The sequence below is a fragment of the Peromyscus californicus genome, unplaced genomic scaffold, assembly GCF_007827085.1.
Source record: "Peromyscus californicus insignis strain IS unplaced genomic scaffold, ASM782708v3 Scaffold_18__1_contigs__length_77618521, whole genome shotgun sequence".
Classification (NCBI taxonomy): Eukaryota; Metazoa; Chordata; class Mammalia; order Rodentia; family Cricetidae; genus Peromyscus; species Peromyscus californicus.
The window spans coordinates 42,367,115-42,389,912 of record NW_026294480.1 but is presented as its reverse complement, the minus strand read 5'-3'; the positions used below and the strand labels follow the sequence as shown (position 1 = coordinate 42,389,912).

At 40.1% G+C, this 22,798-nt stretch overlaps 1 protein-coding gene across 2 annotated transcripts in view; it reads right to left on the bottom strand.

Moving 5' to 3' along the window:
- Positions 1 to 476: 476 nt before the first annotated feature.
- The window catches only part of Slc38a9 (solute carrier family 38 member 9), an 81,620-nt gene continuing 59,298 nt past the window's right edge, over positions 477 to 22,798 (bottom strand). The window contains exons 11-15 of one of the 2 annotated variants that reach the window (XM_052743292.1): positions 20,943 to 21,049; positions 11,773 to 11,886; positions 10,201 to 10,349; positions 5,720 to 5,809; positions 477 to 3,975 (exon numbers count right to left, since the gene is read on the bottom strand). In XM_052743292.1, the coding sequence (XP_052599252.1) occupies positions 3,810 to 3,975; positions 5,720 to 5,809; positions 10,201 to 10,349; positions 11,773 to 11,886; positions 20,943 to 21,049 (626 nt within the window). In that variant the 3' untranslated portion in view covers positions 477 to 3,809. Of the gene's footprint in view, positions 3,976 to 5,719; positions 5,810 to 10,141; positions 10,350 to 11,772; positions 11,887 to 20,942; positions 21,050 to 22,798 lie in introns of those variants that run through there. The other variant, XR_008219527.1, reaches the window with a different exon arrangement.

Sequence of the window (22,798 nt, the reverse complement as noted above, 5' to 3'; positions counted from 1 at the left end):
ATCAGGGATTCATTTCCCTTTGGATCACAGACCAGGGACACACTATTGTTAGGCACCAGCTAGACTTGGATTTGTTTTTGGACATTCAAGTTGGTAGGAAGTCAAGTTAAACACAAAACCCAAAGCACCACCAACTTCTAAAAAGCAACAGGTCAATACTGGGTAAGGGAAACACACAGCATGATATTCTCCGCTATTATCAACTGTGGGGGTTTCAGTGGGAAGTCTCCCCATGGGCTTATGAGTCTGAGCACTTGGTCCTCAGCTGGTTTGGGGACGTTCTGGAACTTTCAGCGAATGAAGCATGGCTGGAGAAGGTGTGTCCCTGGGGGTGGGCTGTGAGTTCACACCTCTCCACACTCAGTGTTTGCCCTCTTGTCTCCCTGTGTGCAGATGAAATGTGATTTGCCAGCCCTGTTCACATGCCTTCCTGGCCAGCATGGATTCCCTCTTTGGTACCGTAAGCCAAAACAGACTCCTGCTTTTGGTCATAGTATTTTATCATGGTAACAGAAACAAGGCAAAACACTGGTACATCAATGAATGTAAACATTTGACATTTTGAATATTCATATTTAAAACAATTAAAAATTTGAAAACTTTATAGAATCTGTTCATAGCACCCAGTGTATGACTAGTTACATCTCATATTAATCAATTATGCTTTCTGTCCAGGAGTTATAGGAGTTAAATACTTCAGTGATAATAAGGAAAAGGAAATAATAGCATAAAGAAGCAATTAAGTGTCACAAAATATGTTTTCGAGGAAACCTGCCCCAATAAAGCGAAATGCATGTAACATATCATTCTAGTTGTTGGTGAGCGCAGTGAACATAATGTTGGGGAGTAGGAGGAAACTGAAAAGGGTCCTTTGCCTCTGGACAGTTCCTCTTCCTCTGCCGTCCCACCCCAGCACGCCACGCTGCTCCAACAGGCCCAACACTACCCTGAGTGTGAATGAACACGCTGTTTCTTCACTAGCTCAAAAGTCCCTTTAGGACGGCATGCTGTCTGATACATCTTTAAGCTCCTCTAAAGTAATGCACGTTGCGGACTACTCAGTTATTTACACAGAACAACTACGGGAACGATAATTAAAAACACACAAGCGTTTTCTTGGTAAGTTTCAAGTAGAAGCGGACACCAGGCCCTCTGCTGCAGCCGGTAGCTGCTGACATTTCTACAACACATTTAATGTAGATGCAGTATTTCCCTTAAGACAGTCTCTTCCAACGGCACATTTAGTCCTATTCCAAGCACACTTTTGGAGTGTGCCAATGGCAGTGACTTGGCATGATCACCCACAGGTGTAAAACTTATCTCCATTGTTCCCTTTCTGGTTTAATATTAGCATAGCCCAAATAGATCCATAGGATTTATTTCTAAGGGAGATCTCTCTAAACAATGCCTTTACAATTTTAGTGTCCTTGGCGGGGGGGTTAAAGAAGTTAAATCCAAAGGCTAACCACATCAGAGCAAAAAGTGAAAGCAGTTTAATTAGAGAGTTCAAAGAGACGAGAGTAGAGAGAAAGTCAGATTAACTGCGTGTGAGTTCATCTCTCATCGCTCTCATAAGCCAGGACTCTCGCACTCATGCAGAGTCTGACTAAGCCAAGTGACAGGCAGAGGAGTCTCATGAAGAGACGAAGGAGCTGTCTACAGGGCATTAGGAGGTCTAAACGATCAAATCTCTTTAAGAAAACAAAAGCATAAATCCATATTTTTTGTTCGAAGAGTAGCATCCTTTACCATATTCCTTTTATCTATGAAACAGGCAAAACCACATCCAGTCATCCTTGACTGTTAAAGCATAACACATCTCTGATGTGCTAAAGCATTCAAGAATGTCTTTGGGGAAAAAGCAATGAAAATCGTTTCTGAAGTTCTCAACCACAAAAGAAACGACTACAAGTAGACAGAGATTAAGTCAGGAACATCACTTAAAGCACCCAGCTTTGAGGCGAATGCCTCTTTACAGACGTGACTCTGCAGTCTGAGGTTCCAGGGTCCCCCCAAGCACAAAGGCATTTACCCCTGCAACATGACTTCTACAGCAGTTTCTGCTAGCCAGAGCTTTTGAGACCAGCTCCATGATGAATGTGACTAGGTTCAAAGTTCGGGCTATTAGCTGGATATTAAGGTTTGTAGAAATGAAATGACATAATGTCTGAGATTGGTTTTTAAATATGTCAGTAGAAAAGAAAAAGGCAGGAGGGAGCAGGTGAAGCAAATTCAGCTAAGTCTGTAATTACTAGACTCAGGGATGGGTGTACAGGAGTTTTCCATACTATTCTATTTGTGTATGTGCTCGACAGTGCTCATAACGAGACTTTAAAGTGTTAGGAACTACAGCTTCTTATAAACAGGCCTGTAACTCCAACAGGACGTTAAACTATGCTGAAAGAAATTAAAGCTGGTCTTAAATCTGGAGCTCCTCACTAGATTTATAAAAACCATTCCACCTGTTTGTTGTTTTTTTCCCCAAAGGAAGGACATGACACAAATCTGCACACTGTCCTGGGAAGTGGAATCAGGATGCATTTTAAACAATCTAGCCCCAAATTAGAGAGCTCTAAGTGTTAGTAGTTGTGGGTGGAACACAGACCGTGTTACATGGAAGACAGACATCTGGATTCTGGTTCAGCTTTTAGTTCAGACGGGAAATGGGATGCTAACTCTTAGAACCTGGGTTTCTCAATCTTCTTGTCAGACACAAGGTTTTCTTGGGGAGGCTAACTTTTCCCTTCCCGTTATAGGAGCAGGTGGATGGTGTCGGCTCCTGGAGGTCAGAGCTGGACCAGAATGACTCGGGATACACTGGGCGCAGTCCCACCCTTCCCAGCTAGTCCCTTTCTCTTCTGCAGAGCCTCATACACTGCCCCTCTCTGCTCACGCTGTCTCCATTGGACTTCATGACAGTCCATGCTATGCTCGAGGGCACGAGAAGTAAAAGTCCCCTAGGTTTAGGAGGACAACTGCTTTTGTTACGTGCAAGATCTGGCTTGGGAACTGTAACCTCAATCTAGGTCCCTGGAACTGGATTAGAATTAAGAGTCAGACAGAAACAAACTGTGCCCAAGTTTATCTGACCCATGTTTTCTTTTGATGTCTTGAGACAGGCTTTATATAGTCAGGCTGGTTTCAAACTGGCCACGAAACTGAGGATGACCTAAACCCCAGATCCTCTACCCCACCACCTAAGTGCTCACCGACACGTACCAACTGCCCCTCTGGCCTTACTTTACATGCATTTTCTGGTGGACGGATACTATTTAAAACTTTTTTGTTCTTCAGATTAAGTATTCAGTTAGGAATTCAGTCAATTAATAATGATGCCATGGAAACTTCCTTTAAAATGAGGTATTTGTTTTACTGTTTGAAACAGCAGAGGTTTGAGTAAACTGTAGAAAAGGTCCAGCAAGTAAGAAACTGGAAGAGAGAACATTGAAACGGAACCAGGGTCTGGCCACAGGCCGCCTCGACCCAAGACCCCTGAGATTCCTTGCTGTAGGCAAAACACACCCACCTACCTTCTACTCATCAACAGAAAAATCAGTATGACTCCTTCTGTATTTCTACTTGGATGCATGGGAACGGGGGTCACTGAGAAAGGCAGAGGGCTCAGACCATCCGATCCCTCCCTCCCTGCTCCAGTACAAAAATAGTTATCAGCAGACCATCATTTCCCTTGCTCTCAGTTATCTTAGGAAAACACTTAGAATTACAGCAATGACAGCATTTTCAAGTTCTTTTATGCAGAACCGTTGCCAAGGTTCAGAATACCATGAGAAATCTCGAGAAAACAGTTTTCACATGAAGAACTGAGCAATCAGGTTTGCCAGGCCCAAAATGATGATGAAAACGTGAAAGACTAATTTAGGCCATGTCAGACGCTCTTCTTGGTGAAGGGAAATTATATAGATGAGGGAAGGGTATATGAACACGAAAGCCAGGCCACACGCTGCTCCTGAGTACCTGCAGAACGAAAACTTTCTGGGTTAATGGTCGTGCTGTATTTTGGATGACTTATAATTAAGGTAAATACAGTATAATTTAAATTGTGCTCAGTCTCATTTTGCAACAAAATTTGTCATTTGTCACTGACATTTGAGTTTAAAACTTGTTAGATTTTTAAATTAACAAAAATATTATTTCCTGCTTGTCTTTATAATATCTGCATGGCAAACAGGTTTTATTCATTTCTTAAATCTCAGACATATCTGGAGACAGACTTTTATCTTTGATCTTTTTTTGAGACAGGCTCCCACGGAGACCAAGCTAGCTCTGAACTTGTTACATAGCTCAGAATGACCTTGAACTTCTGATCCTCCTGCCTCTACTTCCAAAGTGTGGGCATTTCAAACCCACAACACCACATTGGTTTATGAGGTGCTGGAGATGGAACCCAGGGCCTTGTGCATGCCAGGCAAGTTCTCTACCAAATGAATTACATCCCCCATCTCCATTTTTGACCTTTATAAAGTCATTCAGGGTTTGTGAGGGATTGGAAGCACCTGTGTATGAATGAGAAGAAAGGAATTCATTCAGTGTAATTATCAAGGAAGACAAAAATTCTTAAATAAGTTTTGACAGAGAAAGAGGCAATTTCCCATTTTCTCAAGGAATACTTTAACAGGGACTTTTAAGTCCATTATATTCCATAGGTACCACATAACACTCCCTCTCACAGACACCACAGAACACTCTCTCGCACAGACATCACATAACTGTGGTGGTTTGAAAGAAAATGGTCCCCAAAGGGAGTAGCACTATTAGGGGGTGTGGCCTTGTTGGAGTAGGTGTGGTCTTGGTGGAGGAAGTGTGTCACTGTGGAGGGGGGCTTTGAGGTTTCATATATGCTCAAGTCACGTCCAGTGAGAATTGCCTGCTTATCAAGATGTAGGACTCTCAGCTTCAGCAACATGTCTGCCTGCACACAACCATGTCCTACCATGATGATAAGGGACTAAACCTCTGAAAATGTAAACCACCTCAGTAAAATGTTTTTCTTTTATATGAGTTGCGGTGGTCATGGTGTCTCTTCACAGCAATAGAAACACTGACTAAACAATAATACTGTCCCCACAGGCACACAGAACACTGTCCCCACAGGCACCACTTTCTTCTTTTATTGCTTGCTACCTTTTTAGGAAAAATTCTTAACAAGAATGACTCAATCTGATGTCTAAATCAAGGAAGACATCAGATCATTTTGAAGGCATTTCACTCAGTCTGCTGTTCATATCGAGGAAGGCCTCAGATTATTCTGAACACATTTCTAGCGACAGTATGATCAACCATTTTTTTTCTTTTTTTTTTTTTTAGAAAGGACATTAAAAAGAGCCATCTTGGATCTAAACTCTTGCTTTTTGAATCTTTTTTCTTTTTGAGTAGAAACGTATTAAAAGTTAGGCAGACATGGTGTTGACAGATAAAGGACTTCCTGGGTGCACCTAAGAAGTAATGTATATTGAAAATAACTTTTTATTTCAGATAAAAGGAACACAATGGAAAATGAGAAAAATAAAGAGAAAGGTAGCTGCGGGACCAGGAGGCTCCTAGAGCTCCTTCTCAGAGATCAGCAAAAACGGAGTTTAATAAGCACCTAACAAACAGCAGAAAGTATACTTGAACATGACCAGTATGAAACACTTCCAGAGCATTCGTTCAGTTAAAGCATCAACAGCAACAATGACAACAGCATGTGTGTACGGTGTACCTTATGATCCCTCCTATGTTTGGGTAGAAACAGGCCATGGTCACTCCAGCTCCCACAATGACTAAATTAAGAATCAGCACGTGGAAAATGCTAGAAGGTAAAAGAGAATTTATATGAAGGAAAAGATATAAAACAGGTAAGTTATACTCAATTTTTAGGACAATTAAAATTCATTCTTTTTTCTCTTCTTCTTTTTTGTTTTTTGTTTTTCGAGACAGGGTTTCTCTGTGTAACAGCCCTGGCTGTCCTGGATCTCACTCTATAGCCCAGGCTGGTCTGGAACTCACAGAGATCTCTGCCTGCCTCTACCTCCCGAGTGCTGTGGGATGGTCTGTATGTCAAGTGTGTTGCTGATTGGTCAGTAAATAAATCACTGATTGGCCAGTGGCCAGGCAGGAAGTATAGGCAGGACAAGGAGGAGAATAGAGCTGGGAAGTGGAAGGCTGAGTCAGAGACACTGTCAGCCGCCACAATGACAAACAGCATGTGAAGATGCTGGTAAGCCACGAGCCACGTGGCAAGGTATAGATTTATAGAAATGGATTAATTTAAGCTGTAAGAACAGTTAGCAAGAAGCCTGGCACGGCCATACAGTTTGTAAGCAATATAAGTCTCTGTGTTTACTTGGTCGGGTCTGAGCGGTTGTGGGACTGGCGGGTGACAAAGATTTGTCCTGACTGTGGGCCAGGCAGGAAAACTCTAGCTACACCCGAGTGCTGGGATTAAAGCTGTGCGCTATCACCACCTGGCTAAAATTCATTCTTAACACCTTTAAAATGATTGTCTTTACTTTGTCAACAAAGCTGAAATATACTACTCAATGCTGGTAAATAGAAAGTGAAATTGGCCTTTTTATCTAATTCTATAAAAATTCTATAAAAAATTTATTAGGTGCAAACTAGTAGTATGCACCAGAGTACACATTTTATCTATAATTTTGCTTGGAATATCTTGAGAAAACAAAACCATGAAAAAAACCTATTAAAGTACTTATGAAAAAAATAAGACTGTAGATCAAGGAAATCAAATTTATCTGACAGAATATAGTAAAAATTATTAAAAATAACACCATTATTTATGTAAATAATCAAGAATTATCCAAACAATTTGGAAAAAAAGCTAGTTGGATTTTCACTAAACAAGAAAATCAAAGAAAAAAGTGGAGGGTAGGAAGGTATGGCAGAGCATATTGCCAATGTATGAAAAAGTAAGGAAAATTATTTATGCTGGTTGGTAGTTATCATACATCTCGATAAGTTACAGAGCTATTAGGTGTCAAGATGTTATTAGTCACCTAGAATTCCAACCTTCAACTTGCTGGACCTTTTGTTTTACTAGGAGAAAAACTTTGGTTTATTTTCCAAAGCAGCAGCTTGTTCTCCAAGTGTGACCATGAATTCCGTTTCAGGAAGCCTTTGAGGTAAACCCTGTTCTCCTAACTGTACAAGACACGGCATGCTTTACAAAAGCAACACAGGAGGGCAAAGGCACCTCGCTGTGTTCTATGATGGAGTGTTCACTGCCAACACTTTCAAGAGAAAATGAAACAGGAGAAAATACTTATTAACTTCGTCCATGAGAGGGGTGGGGGTATGACTTGGTGGGGCGTTTACCTAACGTGCTCCAGGCCCTGGGTTCGATTTCTACCACCCATGGGTGAAAGGAGCAAAGCTTAGTGTATCGGATGTCATCCTTGGAGTGTGTACCTTTTTAATATTCTATGTGGTCACGTGGGAAGCAATCAAGCACACCTGCACACTCAAGTACACGGATGTCTTGAGGAAAGGCAGCTGCCAGCAGAGCTGGACCAAACTATCCGACAGGCTCAACAAATGCTACCATTTCTGGAAGTGCAGCCAAAACAGCAGCCATCCACACTTGTTGATGAACTGACATTTCCTATAAATGAATGTTGACGAGCTTGCCATTTAAGGAAAACAGGCAGTATTCATTGCTGATAGTAACAACTGAGTTTTCAAATAAAAACTAGGATTTTGGAGAACTTGGCACTTGCCACTGTGAGTTTGATGGCTTTCCAAAATGTAAAGACTTTTTGGGATGAAACTGGTAGTGATATTAACGGATGTGAGTTTCAGTGACGTATAAAGAAGTGTGTGAACATTGGAGAGACCTACAGAACTCTGGGAACCAATATTGACCAAATATGATGTCATAAACTCATTCAGGGACCGAGAAGCACAAAGCAAGGGAACTCAATGGGTTTTCAGGCAGCCAGCTTCCAACTGTACAGTGCGGACGAGGAGCTACGCTGTGTCCAGTCCGTCATGGCACCAAAGATGAGGAACATCCTCAATTATCTGACAAGCTATAAAAGGCCCCTCTTCTTCTCCAACTCTACATCTACATGAGGCTGAATTTTCCTCACATACCTAAATGAAAGGATAGTATAGCAGACAATGTAGAAACACAGACTTCAACTGTCAACCAGAAAGCAGACATTAAAGAGTTTTTAACTGTACAACAATGTTCCAGGGAGCCGGGCGGTGGTGGTGCAGACCTTTAATCCCAGCACTCGGGAGGCAGAGGCAGGCGGATCTTTGTGAGTTCGAGGCCAGCCTGGACTACAGAGCGAGATCCAGGAAAGGCACAAAGCTACACAGAGAAACCCTGTCTTGAAAAAACAAAAAAAACAAAACCAATGTTCCAGGGAATCAGTTATTTTTCATAAAAATATTATTCATGTTAACAAGTAATGGTTTTATTTATAATTTTTTGAGAGGAGTGCCAGGGTCTTAAGAATGATGCATTTGTTTTCCAAGTTGGCCAAACCCTTGAGGTTCTCCTGTCCCTACCACCTAGGTGGGTGGCATTACAGGTGTGCCTTTCTGCTTAGATTTTTTTAAGGAATCAATAAATACCCTAAAACTTTTAGTTTTAATTTTTTTTACATAAAATATTGATAATGTACCTTTGAAAATGAAAGATCCTGGTAATACTCAATAAAATTGAGGAGTATAAAGAAGTCTGGAGTTCAAAAAAATCATGCACCATCATGTAGGGCAATGGCAGTGTGTTCTTGTCACAGGGAAGAAAAAAATGTGAACACAAAAGGGAAATCTCAGACTTTTTTCCAAGAAGAAAAACCACTCTAATGGGCACCATTAAAATAGTGGAAAAAAGGAAAACAAAAAAAACTAGGCAGTGGTTTGTAACCCCAGCACCCGGGAGGCTGAGGCAGGTGGATCTCTGAGTTGGAGGCCAGCCTGGTCTACATAGTGAGTTCCAGGACAGCCAGGGTTGTTATACAGAGAAACCCTGTCTGGAAAAAAACAAAGAAAACGAAACAAAAAATGGCCAAAGACAGGAATGATGCATTAGCCCAGAAATATTTCACCAATGACTTTACTGCGTTGTTTTATTTTGGTGAAAGAAATACAGTAGACTCAATGGAGTAGCAAACAGAAACTTTGTATTTTCTGAACTCCAATAGATTAGCAGGGTTAGAACTGTAGCTTGTTACCCATTAATGTACAAGAGGACTTTGTATCAATGTATCCAGAATACCTGGTAGCTCTTGATTTGAAATATTTCATGAGGGGACAGACTACAAACAGGAATTGTTTGTTTAATATTGCTTAAGAGTTAAAGTCTTGTTTAGTATGTTATTATAAATATAATGCTTTCCTATATTGTATTAATAAGTCTTTTTCCTTTAAAATATGTATTCCATTCACACCTATAATCCCACCATTTGGGAGGCTGAGGCAGGATGAGTTCCATGATAGCTCTGGCTACATAGTGATACCCTCTCTCAAACACCTACCCTTTCAAAGCTAATTTATTCCCAATGAAATAAGGCTAGGTACTTATGTAATATTTACTGTAAGGGTTAATCAGGGGACTGTGAGAAATCTTCAGGAACTCCTGGAAACACAGTGATGTTACATGGAAATTTCTCTTGGGTAAGGGTAACTACCTGAACAGATCTTATTCAAAAGGGTGCACAATTACTCTAGACCCATTAAGAGGCTAAAATTCCCATAGTGATTTAAATTTGTTATATATGAAATAAGAATTTAAACTCATTCTATGTCTCACCTTCAATTCTATACAACTTGGCATTTCTATAGGAATGTACACCTAGTAATAAACATATATGTATTATTATCAGTTATTAAGAGCATTGGCTGCCTTGAGCACCGCAGCAACATAGGTTCTAAGTGCCAACACCTCTTAGAAAGGTGCACTTAGGAGCAGTTAAATCCTACAAAGATAATAATAGACATCAGGGCTAATTGACTGTCCTGGAAAGGATGGACACCAGATTGTCCCGGGCAAGGGAGTGGCATCTCTATTTAAAGCTCTTCTGGGAAAAGGACCCTGTGATCTGTTTTTAGTAACCATTTTCATTAGGCATTTTTTTTTTTAATAGCAAAAGGATCAGTCAAACTTTAAACTGACCTGTTTGCACAGTCATTTGTTGCTTGGCACATCTTGCTGGTCAAGAGAAGAACCCTTACCTAGGATAAATGTCACCGAAGATATGGCCCAAGAGCTGAACACGAGCCAAGTAGCCTAAGAGTGGGTAGACAGTCATCATCTGGAACAGCAGGAATATCCTTGCAATGAAGGACAAGGTGTCCCCGCTAGGGAAGTTGTCTAAGAAGTTCTAATCCAAGAAAGACAATGGAGTCATGTCAACACTCAATGCAGTACATTCAATTCGCCTCATTTGCTGCTTATTGTGAACACAGACAATACCCAAATAGTGGTTTATGAACTGATGCCCGTCTACAAACCACTTGCCAACTATTTGTCAAGAGGTGAGTACAGAAACCAAAATTACATATTTAGAAACTGATAAAACACCAACACTGGCATATTCTGCTTTATAAAAATTCTGGTCTAAAAAGGACTCAACGGTAAAACAATAAAGAAAACTTTGCTCTTCACAGCAGACCGTGCAGGAACCACAGCTCTAAAAAGCTCATATGCAATACGTAAATTTGTTCCCGATTTATTTAAATGGCAAATTCAATTCCATGACATTGTATCTTTACTATATAGCTCTCTTGCTCTTCCTCCACCGACACTGCAGCACTTCCAAGAGTGTGCACGGTGAGAGTGCACCTGCTACCATCAATGCCTGCAGGCCAGCACTAAGTAGAAAGGAGTTACTTTGACGCTTTGGCTTGTTTTTTTCATTTCAGTCTGGTATCCTAAAAAAGTTAATAACTCAGAATTACATTTGCCCTTTCAACTATGAATACCACAAATATTCCTATTCCCAGGGGAGTTGGCGTTATATGTGATTATTCACATCAGGGAAAATTCAGCAAACACTTGGCTTCCAAAGAACTTCCACAAATAACAAGATGAAGAGGGGAACATTTCCAGCTATCACACGGCAGCAGCTCTGTCTCCTTGCAGAGAACACTATCAACACTGCTGAAATACACCTTAGAACTGGCTTAAAACACAATCCCTGGACTCCTAGAGGGGTTTCCTCTGACTAGAAAATCACCAGTGAAATGCTGTTCTTCATGAGAAATTCTTTAATACCCAAGATGTTACTATTTCTAAGTTTCACTACAACTGCTTAGTGAAGGACTTCTCTCTTACTGTTTCTGGCTCTCACATTTTAATAGCTAAATCATCTGCTTTGTTTTGCTGCTTTTTATTCAGTCTCTAAACAAGAGTCCTATCTGTCCTTAAAGATCAATGAATTAAAACAGGTTCACCCTGGACATTCCCACAAGTAAGATTTGGGAAATCAGGGACTTCAGTGACTTCTCCGTGGAGGTTTTAGAAATCCATGGGAACACTGGTAACAGTGATCTATACAAAGAGAAATGTGTGCACGTAAGAGTGGTCATTCGAGCATTACAAGCTGCCGAGTATGCAGAACCTTATTCCAGAATCCATCAAATGGAGCCTGCATGTATTCTGTTACTTGATGCAAGACAAAATCGAAACTTGGGAAAGATGGGGAAGGTAGAGGTGGCATTCAAATCCAGGTCTGGCTGATCTGGCTCCTGTATCATTCTCCCTGCTCCACACACAAAGTTACACACGTGCACACCGTGCCTTACCTGCTCAATACAATCTTTGGATAATGGGGGTGAAGGGAATGAGGCAAAGACCAGGAAGCCAATATAGAGGTAAGTCAGCGTCACCAGCATATACGCAATGCACAGGTCCCTCACCTGCACAGGAACAGAATACAACACTCACTCAATGTGAAGACATCATAGTACATCTATTCCAACACACTAAGCAAGGAGTCCAACAGACAAACCTACATTTATATTTTTATTTTGTATGTGTCTACATACTTGCTAATTTTCAGACTATAATATATATATACATACATATATATACATATATATATTTAATTACTCTGATTTTTTTTTTTAACTTGTCTGGAGTATGTAGACTACTAAACTACTTGTTAGAAGATTTTGGGAGCTAATATAAACTGTGGTTTAACACGACTGAAGTTCTAATTTAATTTCAAAAGGTAACATTTGCCAAATTAAAAAATACTTAATTATAATAATAAAGACAACAAGAAAGTATAAGCCACTTTTGGTTTGACCTATGAAATTTTAAAAATTCTTTCTTAGTAAATTAGCTTATATCATCCAAGTATGTGTAGGCAACAGGAGCGGAACATAAGGAAACATATTTAATAAAGAAGGGACACTAGTTAAAGAGTAGACAAGTACACACTAAGGACAAGCTTTGAAAACTTAAACAGTAAATAAACGGACATTGAAAAAGCAGCTGGTTAAAGAGCTGTCCAAGGCTATTACCGGAATCAGCAAACAAACCCAGATTATTAAATAAAGCAGTCTGCTTTCTTCCAGTGCCGTTCCCACCCTCCCAGTCCAGGCAAAATAAAAAGCTCCAAGAGGCTGAAAGCAGCCAGCTGTTAGATCCAAACAGAGCAGATTCCACAGCCTGCACAATGTCTCCATTGCCACTTAAGCTGGAGCCAAACAATTCAACACGACGAAATTGTAGCAAGAGGCCTATTCATTTTAGATAGAGACTACATGAAAGCTGGGAAAACAGATTAGAAAAAATTATACACAGTTTTTAAGTTTGATAACATAGTAAGAATGCTCAGACACTTGGATTTAGGGAACATTTTGGATTTTTCTGGATGACTCCTAAAGTGGGGTGAAGCAAGAGCAGTGTTTTATAAACTTGACATTCATAAATCTGGCTGAAAGGCAAACAAGAACTTATGAGAAATCTTAAGGTCAGGTCTAAAGTGCCATTCAGTCTGAAAACAAACGAGGACTTCAGTATCAGAAATGAGATAGTGGGTAGGCCCCTGGAGCTAGAGGCTTATGCAAATTGGTCCCAGCCCTTCCAAATCTCTGTGAGGGCTTACTGTCTAGCAAGGGGCTTCGGAATCTTTTCTCTTTAGTTCCTGAAGCTCTAGGGCCCAGGTCAGCTGGAATTTGGTTTCCTCTGATGTTGTGTCACACTCTTGTGTGGGATGAGCAAAAACAAATAGAGAAATGCCTATTTTCATATCAAAAAGCAGTTGACTACAATTACAACATTTCAAAGGCATTCCGGTCTCCACCTACTCAAGCTGGCTCAAGAATTAAGACAGCCTCATTTAAAAAGTGATTTGTTATTTTTATGCGTGTGTGTGTGTGTGTGTGTGTGTGTGTGTGTGTGTGTGTGTGTGTGTTTGTGGGTGCACATGGGTCCTGGTACCCAAGGATACCCCTGGAACTGGAGTTACAGGTGGTTGTAGGCTACCTAATAGAACTAACCCAGGTCCTCTGAGAAAGCAGTACATGCTCTTAATTGCTAAACCATTTGTCCAGCCCAATATAGCCCCCTTAAGAAAAGAAAACCCTGGGGGGCTGGGGAGATGGCTCCATGGTTAGAGTGCTTGTCACAGAAGCGTGGGGACTGGTGTTCAGATCTCCATAAGCCCACATCAATGCCAAGTTGGCCTTGGAAGGGAGACTTGAGGTCCCCAGAGCAGTGTGATTGGCAAGACTCGTCAAATCTGTGAGTTCTGGGTTTGATTGAGAGATTCTGCCTCAATGAAGAGGTAAGAACAATTGAAGATGATTCCCAACTTCAACCTTGGGCTCCACACACCCATACATATGCATAACATACACACACACACACACACACACACACACAGAGAGAAAATGGAGGGGAAAACAACTGTGTCAGAGAGGGAGAAGGGAAAGATTTCACTGATAGTCTTTAACTTACATCTGACTGTCTTACTGTAGTCCAACTTCCTATAAAAACCTGTACCTAAGTGAAACTTCAGGACGTGAATGATGATTCCAAGGCTACGGTACCAGTGGCTCCCAACAAAACAGGGTTCCCTCCCTGCTTCCCTGTTCTCAGGGCATTAGCCAAGTGCAGCAATGCTAATGTTCTAATCACCATTAACTTTGATTTTTATATTGTGTGTGTGTGTGTGTGTGTGTGTGTGTGTGTGTGTGTGTGCATGTGCGTGTGTGTGTGTGTGTGTGTGTGTGTGTGTGTGTGTGTGTGTGTGTTGGTATATGCACAGGAAGGAGCCCAGGTGTCCACAGAGGTAAGAAGAGGGTGTTGGATTCTTTGGACCTAGAGGTACAAGCACTTGTGAGCTGCCCAGTGTGGGTGCTGGGAATTGAACTTGGGCTCTCTACAAGAATAGTTCACGCACTTAAAGGCTAATTCATTGCTCCAGTTCCCAAAATTATCAATTTTTTGGAAAAAAGTTCTTGAGTGGAAAGATGTCCCTTGACATTAAAAAATAGCCAAGTTTAGTAGTTATTTTATCACAGACCTTATACTCCCAATACCTAGGACAATATTGGACATAGCAGGAACTAGGAGGATAAAATACAGACATCACCTGGCAGCCAGCCCACCTGGCACACTGTGTTTCTAAATAAGAAGCATGGCACACCGTGCCTCAGAAGTCGGAACACTGAATTCTGAAGGAGTGCTAGTAACTGGTAGCTGGCCTGTAGACAAACCACACTCTCCATGTCTCTTTTTATGTGTTTCTTCCCCGTAGAGACCCTGGTGTTGTGAGCACTCACTATCCAATCCGAGGTAATATGCTAAACAATCACAGGCTATAGGCTTCCACTGTGTAAGTAGTTGCTCACATTCAATAAAGCAGACACTGTTCCCTGTGACTGTCTCCAGAGTGGTTCTTCTCCATGCCCTTTACCCACCCGTGGGCCTTGTGGTCTTGTCAGGGGACACCTGGTAATGATGGCAGGAACTTGATACAGATAGAATACACACCTCTGTTAACGACTTCTAGATGCCCACATCTGTGCTAAGCCCTGCGTGCCGTTCCATCTGATCCTCACAAACCCTTACGCTGTAGCTGCAGTCCATTTCTTTACAGCTGAGTGCAAGTCACAAAGCTTTTACATGGTGAGTAGTTGGGTGAAGCCAATATTCCAACCTCCAACAAGGTCTTTCTGGTGCCAAATTGTGTGCACTTAACTACTATGATGAAAAGTTTACCAGTCTCCGGGTATTTAAACCATATTACTAATAAAAAAAAAAAAAAGAGGCAAAAAGGAGTAACAAAGACTATAACACGAAAGCACAACTAGAGATACAAGAAAACAAACGCCTTCGAGGACAGCTCTGTTACATGTACTCGGCACATATTAAGTACAGCTCAGACAGGAGACGTGTGTCTGTTTTCATATGGAACTGCTGATGAACAGAAATGACGCTTTTATTATAAAGCAGCTGAGGTTCAGCATGACCTGGGAATCATGCTGCCCACGAATAGCATGCATATATTGGGGGCTTGCTATTCTTTAAACCCCATATCATCTCTGTACTAGACCTAAAATATAGCTTCCTAAAACCCCATCTCATGGAAAAGGGTAGGGAAAATTATCTTATGGAAAATTAGGGTGACTGAGTATGATGGTACCTATCTGTAACCTCAGCAATCGGGAGATAGAGAAAGAAGAATCAGGAGTTCAAAATTATCTTCAGCTACACAATGACTTTGAGGCCACCCTGGCTACACTGAGACCCTGTCTTGAAGAGGGTGGGAGTATGTTTACAAAGAGATAAAAGCACAGTATGAGGTGGTAATACACCTATGTCAAGAATCCTGCACCCTACTCTGCTTCATTATTAGGGATGGCTGGAAGATGGAGGAACTAAAGACAGGTAGAAAGTCAACTCCGACTGAGGACTAGATTTACAGCAAGGTCAAAAGGAACACTTCTGTTTGTCACACACAGCTTATTTGTTGCATGTACTGTTCACAGTGAAAACACTATCCTATAGAGCATTCACTAAGAAAAATGACAGACAATAACCATACAGCTCTACTCCAAACTTTTACATAAAAACTTCTGATCTGTGGCCAAGGATCTACAGACTCAGACAAGAAAAAAGGAATAGCAAATGAGATAGAAGATATGTTGAACCACTTTAGAGATCAAAGCTTGTAACAACTAAATCAAACAACAAAACTACACAGAAGGCTCTGCATGAGGTCTGACTCACCAAGAACTATCAGGAGGCGAACCCACACACCCACACAGACCACGCATTTGATGGTAAGTTCATTTTCAACCCCCTGATGTTTTTCTGGTCAAGTATGCTTTAAGGAACAGAAATGATATACAGTTTAGACACACACACACACACACACACACACACACACACACACACACACACACACACACAAAGTGTCTAGTGACAAAAGTTCAGAAAGGAAAGTCAAACTTGGAAACCTGGGCCACCTTGCCAATCAGCTGCTGAGGGCTTTAGGATCCTTTACAAGTGCCTGGGAGGGAAGGGGTGGTCCAGCTTCGGGCACACTGGAGGGAATGATTGGCATTCTATGTTCAAATGTCTTCACAACTCTGCTATTTTCTGACTTTAATCCCCCCAAATTTTGTGCCTCACTATCAACTGGACAATTTTTTAGTCAAATTATTTAGTGAAAGCTCTTAAAAGGTGTAATCATTAAATAACTCAAATAGTATGGTATCCATTTAGCTTGATTTCTGCCAGTATAAAAGCCAGTTTCAGTATAAGCAAGACACAGTATGTTTACATCCATTCAGAGTGGCTAGGATGTTGCTGGTACATGGTACTTCATAAATGTTCATTTTCTTTGTGGTAATTAACATTTAGAAAGAATGAAGTACAACTGCTTTTACAGAAAAGTTAGAGCAGGGCCAGCAGGTAAAGGCCGTGGTTGCCAAGCCTCACCACCTGAACTCAATCCACGGGACCCACGTGATGGAAACAGCGAACTGATTCCCCAAAGTTGTCTTCTGACCTCTGTGTATACCTAGGACATTTGCATACACACAGAATAAACAGGTGTAGAAAACTAAAAATAAAAAAACTTTAAACGTTAGACTATCACTTCATACTAGTTTTAATTAAGACAATAAAAAGAAAAAATCCATTTAAACATGGGCCTTTAAGTCTTTCTTTAAAAGATATTTTCTACAAATGACAAAAGCTGAAGACAGACTTCATTAGCGCACCTAACACATGTACTAGTTTTACAAAGACCCCACTGACCAACTCAGCAAAAGGAGAAACCCATGGTGTCCAGCATTCTACTTTGCTCTGTGCATGTGCCACTGGCTCTTAAACTCACGCCTCACACGTGCTGAGCAGGAGCTGTGCCGCTGACCTACATCTGCAGGCTCCTGACTGTGGTAATGAGACAGACAGAGACCTCCTCAGCCCTGGGACAAGGCACCAAGGCACCCATGTCTCTATCCAGTTCTCAGCTTCCCATGAAGAGGCTTGCACCCTTCCAAATAAGCAGGCCTGACTTTCTAGAGAATCAATTCTCCTGGAGACTTTTGGGAGCTAAGGTCAAGCACTGGCAGTCTCCACATGCAGTACAAGTTACTGTGCAGCAGGGAGCTGTGACTATCAATCACAGAGACAGAAATTATGATGGTTGTGTAAGCTTTGACAAGTTTTGTCAAAACATTAAACTGTATTTGCTACAAATGGAGAAGGAAATGAAAAAATATTAAAATAGGTGCTTATTTAATATTGTAATTTAAAAAATCAGCAACAAAGGGCCTGGGAACGTAGCTTAGTGGTGTAGCACTTGCCCACATGCATAGGGCCCTAGGTTCAATACCCAGCATTGCAATAAATGAACAAATAAATGAATGAATGAATCAGGAGCATTGAACATTAGATGTTTTGTTTTTTAAACTTAGTATTAGTTTGAACTACACTTCTTCCCCTTCCTGACCTGGTTTTTAAGTACAAGGTCTCCTGTAGCCCAGGCTAGCCTGAAACTCACTATGTAGCTAAGGATGACTGACCTTGAACTCCTGACCCTCCTGCCTCTACCTCCCTAGCTTTGGGTTGCAGATGTGAAGTGCAAGGCTGGGCTAACACTTGCCTCCTTTTTGTGAATGATTATGTTATGTAGCAAGCTTTGTATGGCGTCTAACTTTTCACCCTTGGGCTCTCAATATGGTGAGGTTTCTCCAAGAGTTCTTTCTTTTAATGTGAAGCTTTCTACACTGTCACTCCTTCTGTGACATCTTTCTTCTTGTCTTGAAAACCAGTTTCCAAATTTGCTTTTCCTAAACTCCTCTGGCTGTGTATCTGGAGTCTCTCAAATGGAAGCAGTCTCAACATTTCTATAATCAGCCATTTCTTTTACAACTCCATTTGTGTCTGAATGAAATTTCATTTTATCATTGCTGTTTTTGATTATTGCATTTCACCTTTTTCAGTTATCAACTTTATAAATTATCATGTTTGTTGCTGAGGGGGCAACACAATTATCTGTTCTTTAGACTGTGAATGACATGCAAGTGACCAAATGCTGGCTGACTTTGAAAGCAGTGACGGGATCTGTCACTAATCATGATGCACACTTGTTATTGACACAGTGATTTGTGAACTGAGGACAGTGACTACTGTTCTACGCCAGGCTCATAGTTCCAATCCTGGGCTAACTGAAATTTGAACCATATCGGACTTGTAATTTGAACTACAGTAATTAAATTTGTGCACGCAGGAATCATGCAATGTGAGAATTGCCTACAATTTAACTCCTTATTAATCCTAGAATTCAGGAGGCAGATCACTGTGAGTTCCAGGCCAGTCAAGGCTGCATAATAAGACCTTGTTTAAAAAAAAAAAATTTACTGGTAAACTACTTTAAAACACACATACACACACAAAAAAAAACAAAAACAAAAACAAAAAAAAAAACACACAAAAAAACCCAAAACAAAACATGGTCTTACATAGTCCAGACTGGCCTGAAACTTACTATGTAGTGGTGGATGGCCTTGAACTCCTGATCCTCCTGTCTATCACTTGGGAAGTGGAGGAAGGTTAGGCTTTTGATTCCACAACTTTACTCTTAATGTAGGTATTTATGGCTGTACATGTCCCTCTAAATATAGCTTTAGGGACAATTCAATAAATTTTGGTATTCTGAATGTTCATTTTTCAGTAACCTTCAGTTTGTGTGTGTGTGACTTCTTCCTTGATTCACTGGCCGAATAGGAAGATGTTGGCTAACTTTCATTTATTTGGAAATCTCCAATGTCAGTTGTTAGTTTGTACTTTTGCTCCTTTATGGTAGAGAACACACTTGACATAATTATCTTTTGCATTTATTGACACTTGTTTTGTGACCTAGCAGGGACCCTCTCCTGTAGGTGTTCCTGTGCATTTGAAAGGAATATACGTTCTGATACTGAGAAGACTTTTATAAACACCAGTTACATCAAGTAGGTTCCTGGCATTTCTCATGCTTCTTACACTTGTAGTTTTTTGTCTATTTGTTCTACCAGTTATTGAGGAGGAGGGGAGAACATTTCCAATTATAATTGTGGATTTGTCTACTTTCAGTTTGTTGGTACTTCATTTATTTTAATTTTTAAATACATTTTATTTAGCGGTGTGTGTGTGTGTGTGTGTGTGTGTGTGTGTGTGTGTGTGTGTGTGTGTTACAGTGTATGAAGGTCAGAAGACAACTTTCCAAAGTCAGTTTTCTCTTTCACCATGCGGATCCCAAAGATTGAACTCAGGCTGTCAGGGTTGGCAGCAAGCACCTTTACCTGCTGCGACATCCTGCAGGCCCACTTCACGTGTTTTAAAGTTCTATCACTGGGTGAACATAGATTCAAGATTATTATATTCTCTTTCTTTCTTCTTACAAATGAAAATGATTGTATTTCAATGCATAATTTCTGTATAACCTGATATTAAAGCAGAGTAAACAGAAAACAGCACTTCCTTTGCAATGCATGATGACTTGCTTAGAGACTCACTCACAAGTGAGCTTATGAAAACTAGTAGTCTTAACATGGAAAGTAAAAAAAAAAACACAAATGAAAAACATTATGATCTAATAGTATCAACTAGACAGTACTTTATTTGTAATATTACATTATGAGTAACTAAGAATAAATGAACTGTTAACTAATGTTTTTATACTTTTAGTAAATGGCCAAATCTAATTGAAACACAGTACGCACTTATTCCCATTAGGGCATTTACTCAAATGTAGATTTCATATATGTCGAATGGTACTTCCAAGCAAATTAGTCCATGAGATCACAATATAATCATTCCACTTTGACTCTGGTATTATCATTTGTGCTGCTAGTAACACAGGTATTCTACTTTCTTATAGTATTCTTAACGTTTCTTAAAGATACCATATAATTAATTTTATTTTTTAACAAATCTGACAATTTTTCATTGTAGTTCTTGGACCATTTATATTTAGTGTAATTATCAATGTAACTGGGGTTAAATCAACTAGCTTGCTATTTAGTTTCTTTTTCACAGCTATTTTTTGTTCTCCTTTTCTTGTCTTTTTAATTATTATTGGAATGTTATTAGCTATACCTCTTTATTTTTTTAGTAGATTCTCTATAGAATCTGGTCTATGGGTCAAATCTGACCCACTGTCTGTTTCTGAAATAAAGCTTTATTGAAACATAGACACCGCCCATTTGTGTATCCATTGTCTGTAGCTGTTTTCATGTCACAACAGCAAGACTGGGTAGCTGTAACAAGAACATATTGCCTGAAAAGCCTAAAATATTACTATCTAAAAGTTTCATATGCTTGACCACTGATCTATAATTTAAGCTTATAAATTAAGATGTAGAAACAAGCTGCATAATTTTACTCAGAATATAAATCGTTTCAAACATTGATTAAAGTTTATTCTTAGGAAATATCAAGGTTAGTTTCTCTGTTAACTACTCACGTTATTTTCTTGGTTCTTGTTGTTTTTCAAGAGTGTAATAATACAATTGTGAATAAAGAAAGCAAGAGTAAGCACTCCAGTCAGCTGTGGAAACTCAAATCTTATCTCTAGGAGAAAAAGAGACAAAACCAAAAATGTTAAAATTACGAGGAGAAAATGAGCATTAGCATCCATTAAAATCACTCCCTTTTATTATTATTATTATTATTATTATTATTATTATTATTGCCTCAAGGAATAAGAATATTCAAGTGTTTATAAAAGTCCCTCAAGGTGAGCATTATACTTGGTCAAAGCACTTAGAAGAGAAAGAAAAGGAGTAAAGGGATGTGCGTTCTGTGACCTTCTCTCAGTTATCCCTAGCTGAGATCCCACAACTAGACATAATTCAGGGTCTGTCTAGGACTAAAATCTTCCACTCTTTTATACCTGAATTTGTCTGAAAAGTTCCTGTGGTGGTATTGTGTTCCCCAAAATATTGTGCACCCTAATAAACTTAGCTGGGGTCAAAGAACAGAACAGCCACTAGATACAGAGGCTAGAAAATGGTGGCACTCACACCTTCAATCCTAGCATTCCAGAGGCAGAAATCCCTCTGGATCTCTGTGAGTTCAAAGCCACATTGGAAATAGCCAGGCATGGTGACACACGCCTTTAATCCCAAGAAGTGATGGCAGAAAGCAGAAAGATATATAAGGTGTGAAGACCAGAAACTAGAAGCATTTGGCTGGTTAAGCTTTTAGGCTTTTGAGCAGCACAGTTCAGCTGAGGTTCATTCTGGATGAAGACTGAGAGGCTTCCAGTCTGAGGAAACAGGATCAGCTGAGGAACTGGTGAGGTGAGGTAGTTGTGGCTTGTTCTGCTTCTCTGATCTTCCAGCATTCACCCCAATACCTGGCCTCAGGTTTGATTTTATTGATAAGAACTTTTAAGATTCCTGCTACAAGTTCCTCTAGAAAAGGCATCACAGAGGGGGAAATGGCTACTTAAGCTTCTTGGGTGACAAATCTAAATTGCATTGCATAAAAATATTAGTGGTTAAACTGAGATATAGTTTGCAGTGGGCTACAGTATTTAATACCAGGACAAATGTTTGAGTCAAGCAGCATGTCAAGCGTGATTTGCTTTTGTTTTTTAAAATGCACATAAACAGCTGTAGATTATGTACTCAAGAAAAGAAGAAAAGATGTTGACAGAATCACAGTGGTTATCCCTAGTTGACAGGATTTATTTTAAATTAACCACTTAATTTTCTATAATAAATAGTTATTTAAAAATAATATTCTATAACCAATGTTTGGAGGCAGGTAATAAGTAAGTGAAAAAAATTAGCTAATGTGGAATCAGACTACAATTGACTTGGCAATATTGGTAGGTCTTGGCAAAGCATGTGGCAAAGGAGAGCCATCTCATGGACAGCTTGGTGTAAACAGCAGAACTGTAGAAAGGGTCTACTGGCTCTCTGCTACACTGTTTTAGGAAAGAAGTGTGACCCACTAAGAGTCAACCAGCAGCTCTGAACAAAAGTAGAGGTTAGGCCAATGGAAGTCCATTGTTCCGCTTCCTTCCTTTTTTGTATGCTTCCCTCAGCCTCCTGAGTTCACCACTCAGGTGACAGGCATGCATCCCCATGCCCGGCTTACTCTGCTAGCATACTTCCTGTTCGTCAGCTTTCATCCATATTTTTATCTGTGAGTGCAATTCACCATACAGGCAAATTCTTCCTTTGTTGGTTTTTTAAAAATCTTCTTTTAGTAATCTTTCTAAAACACATCTTAATAAACTGAGATCACTTCTAGTTAACAACAACATTACACATGCATGACGGCAAAAGCGCTATTTTTGAAAATGATGAC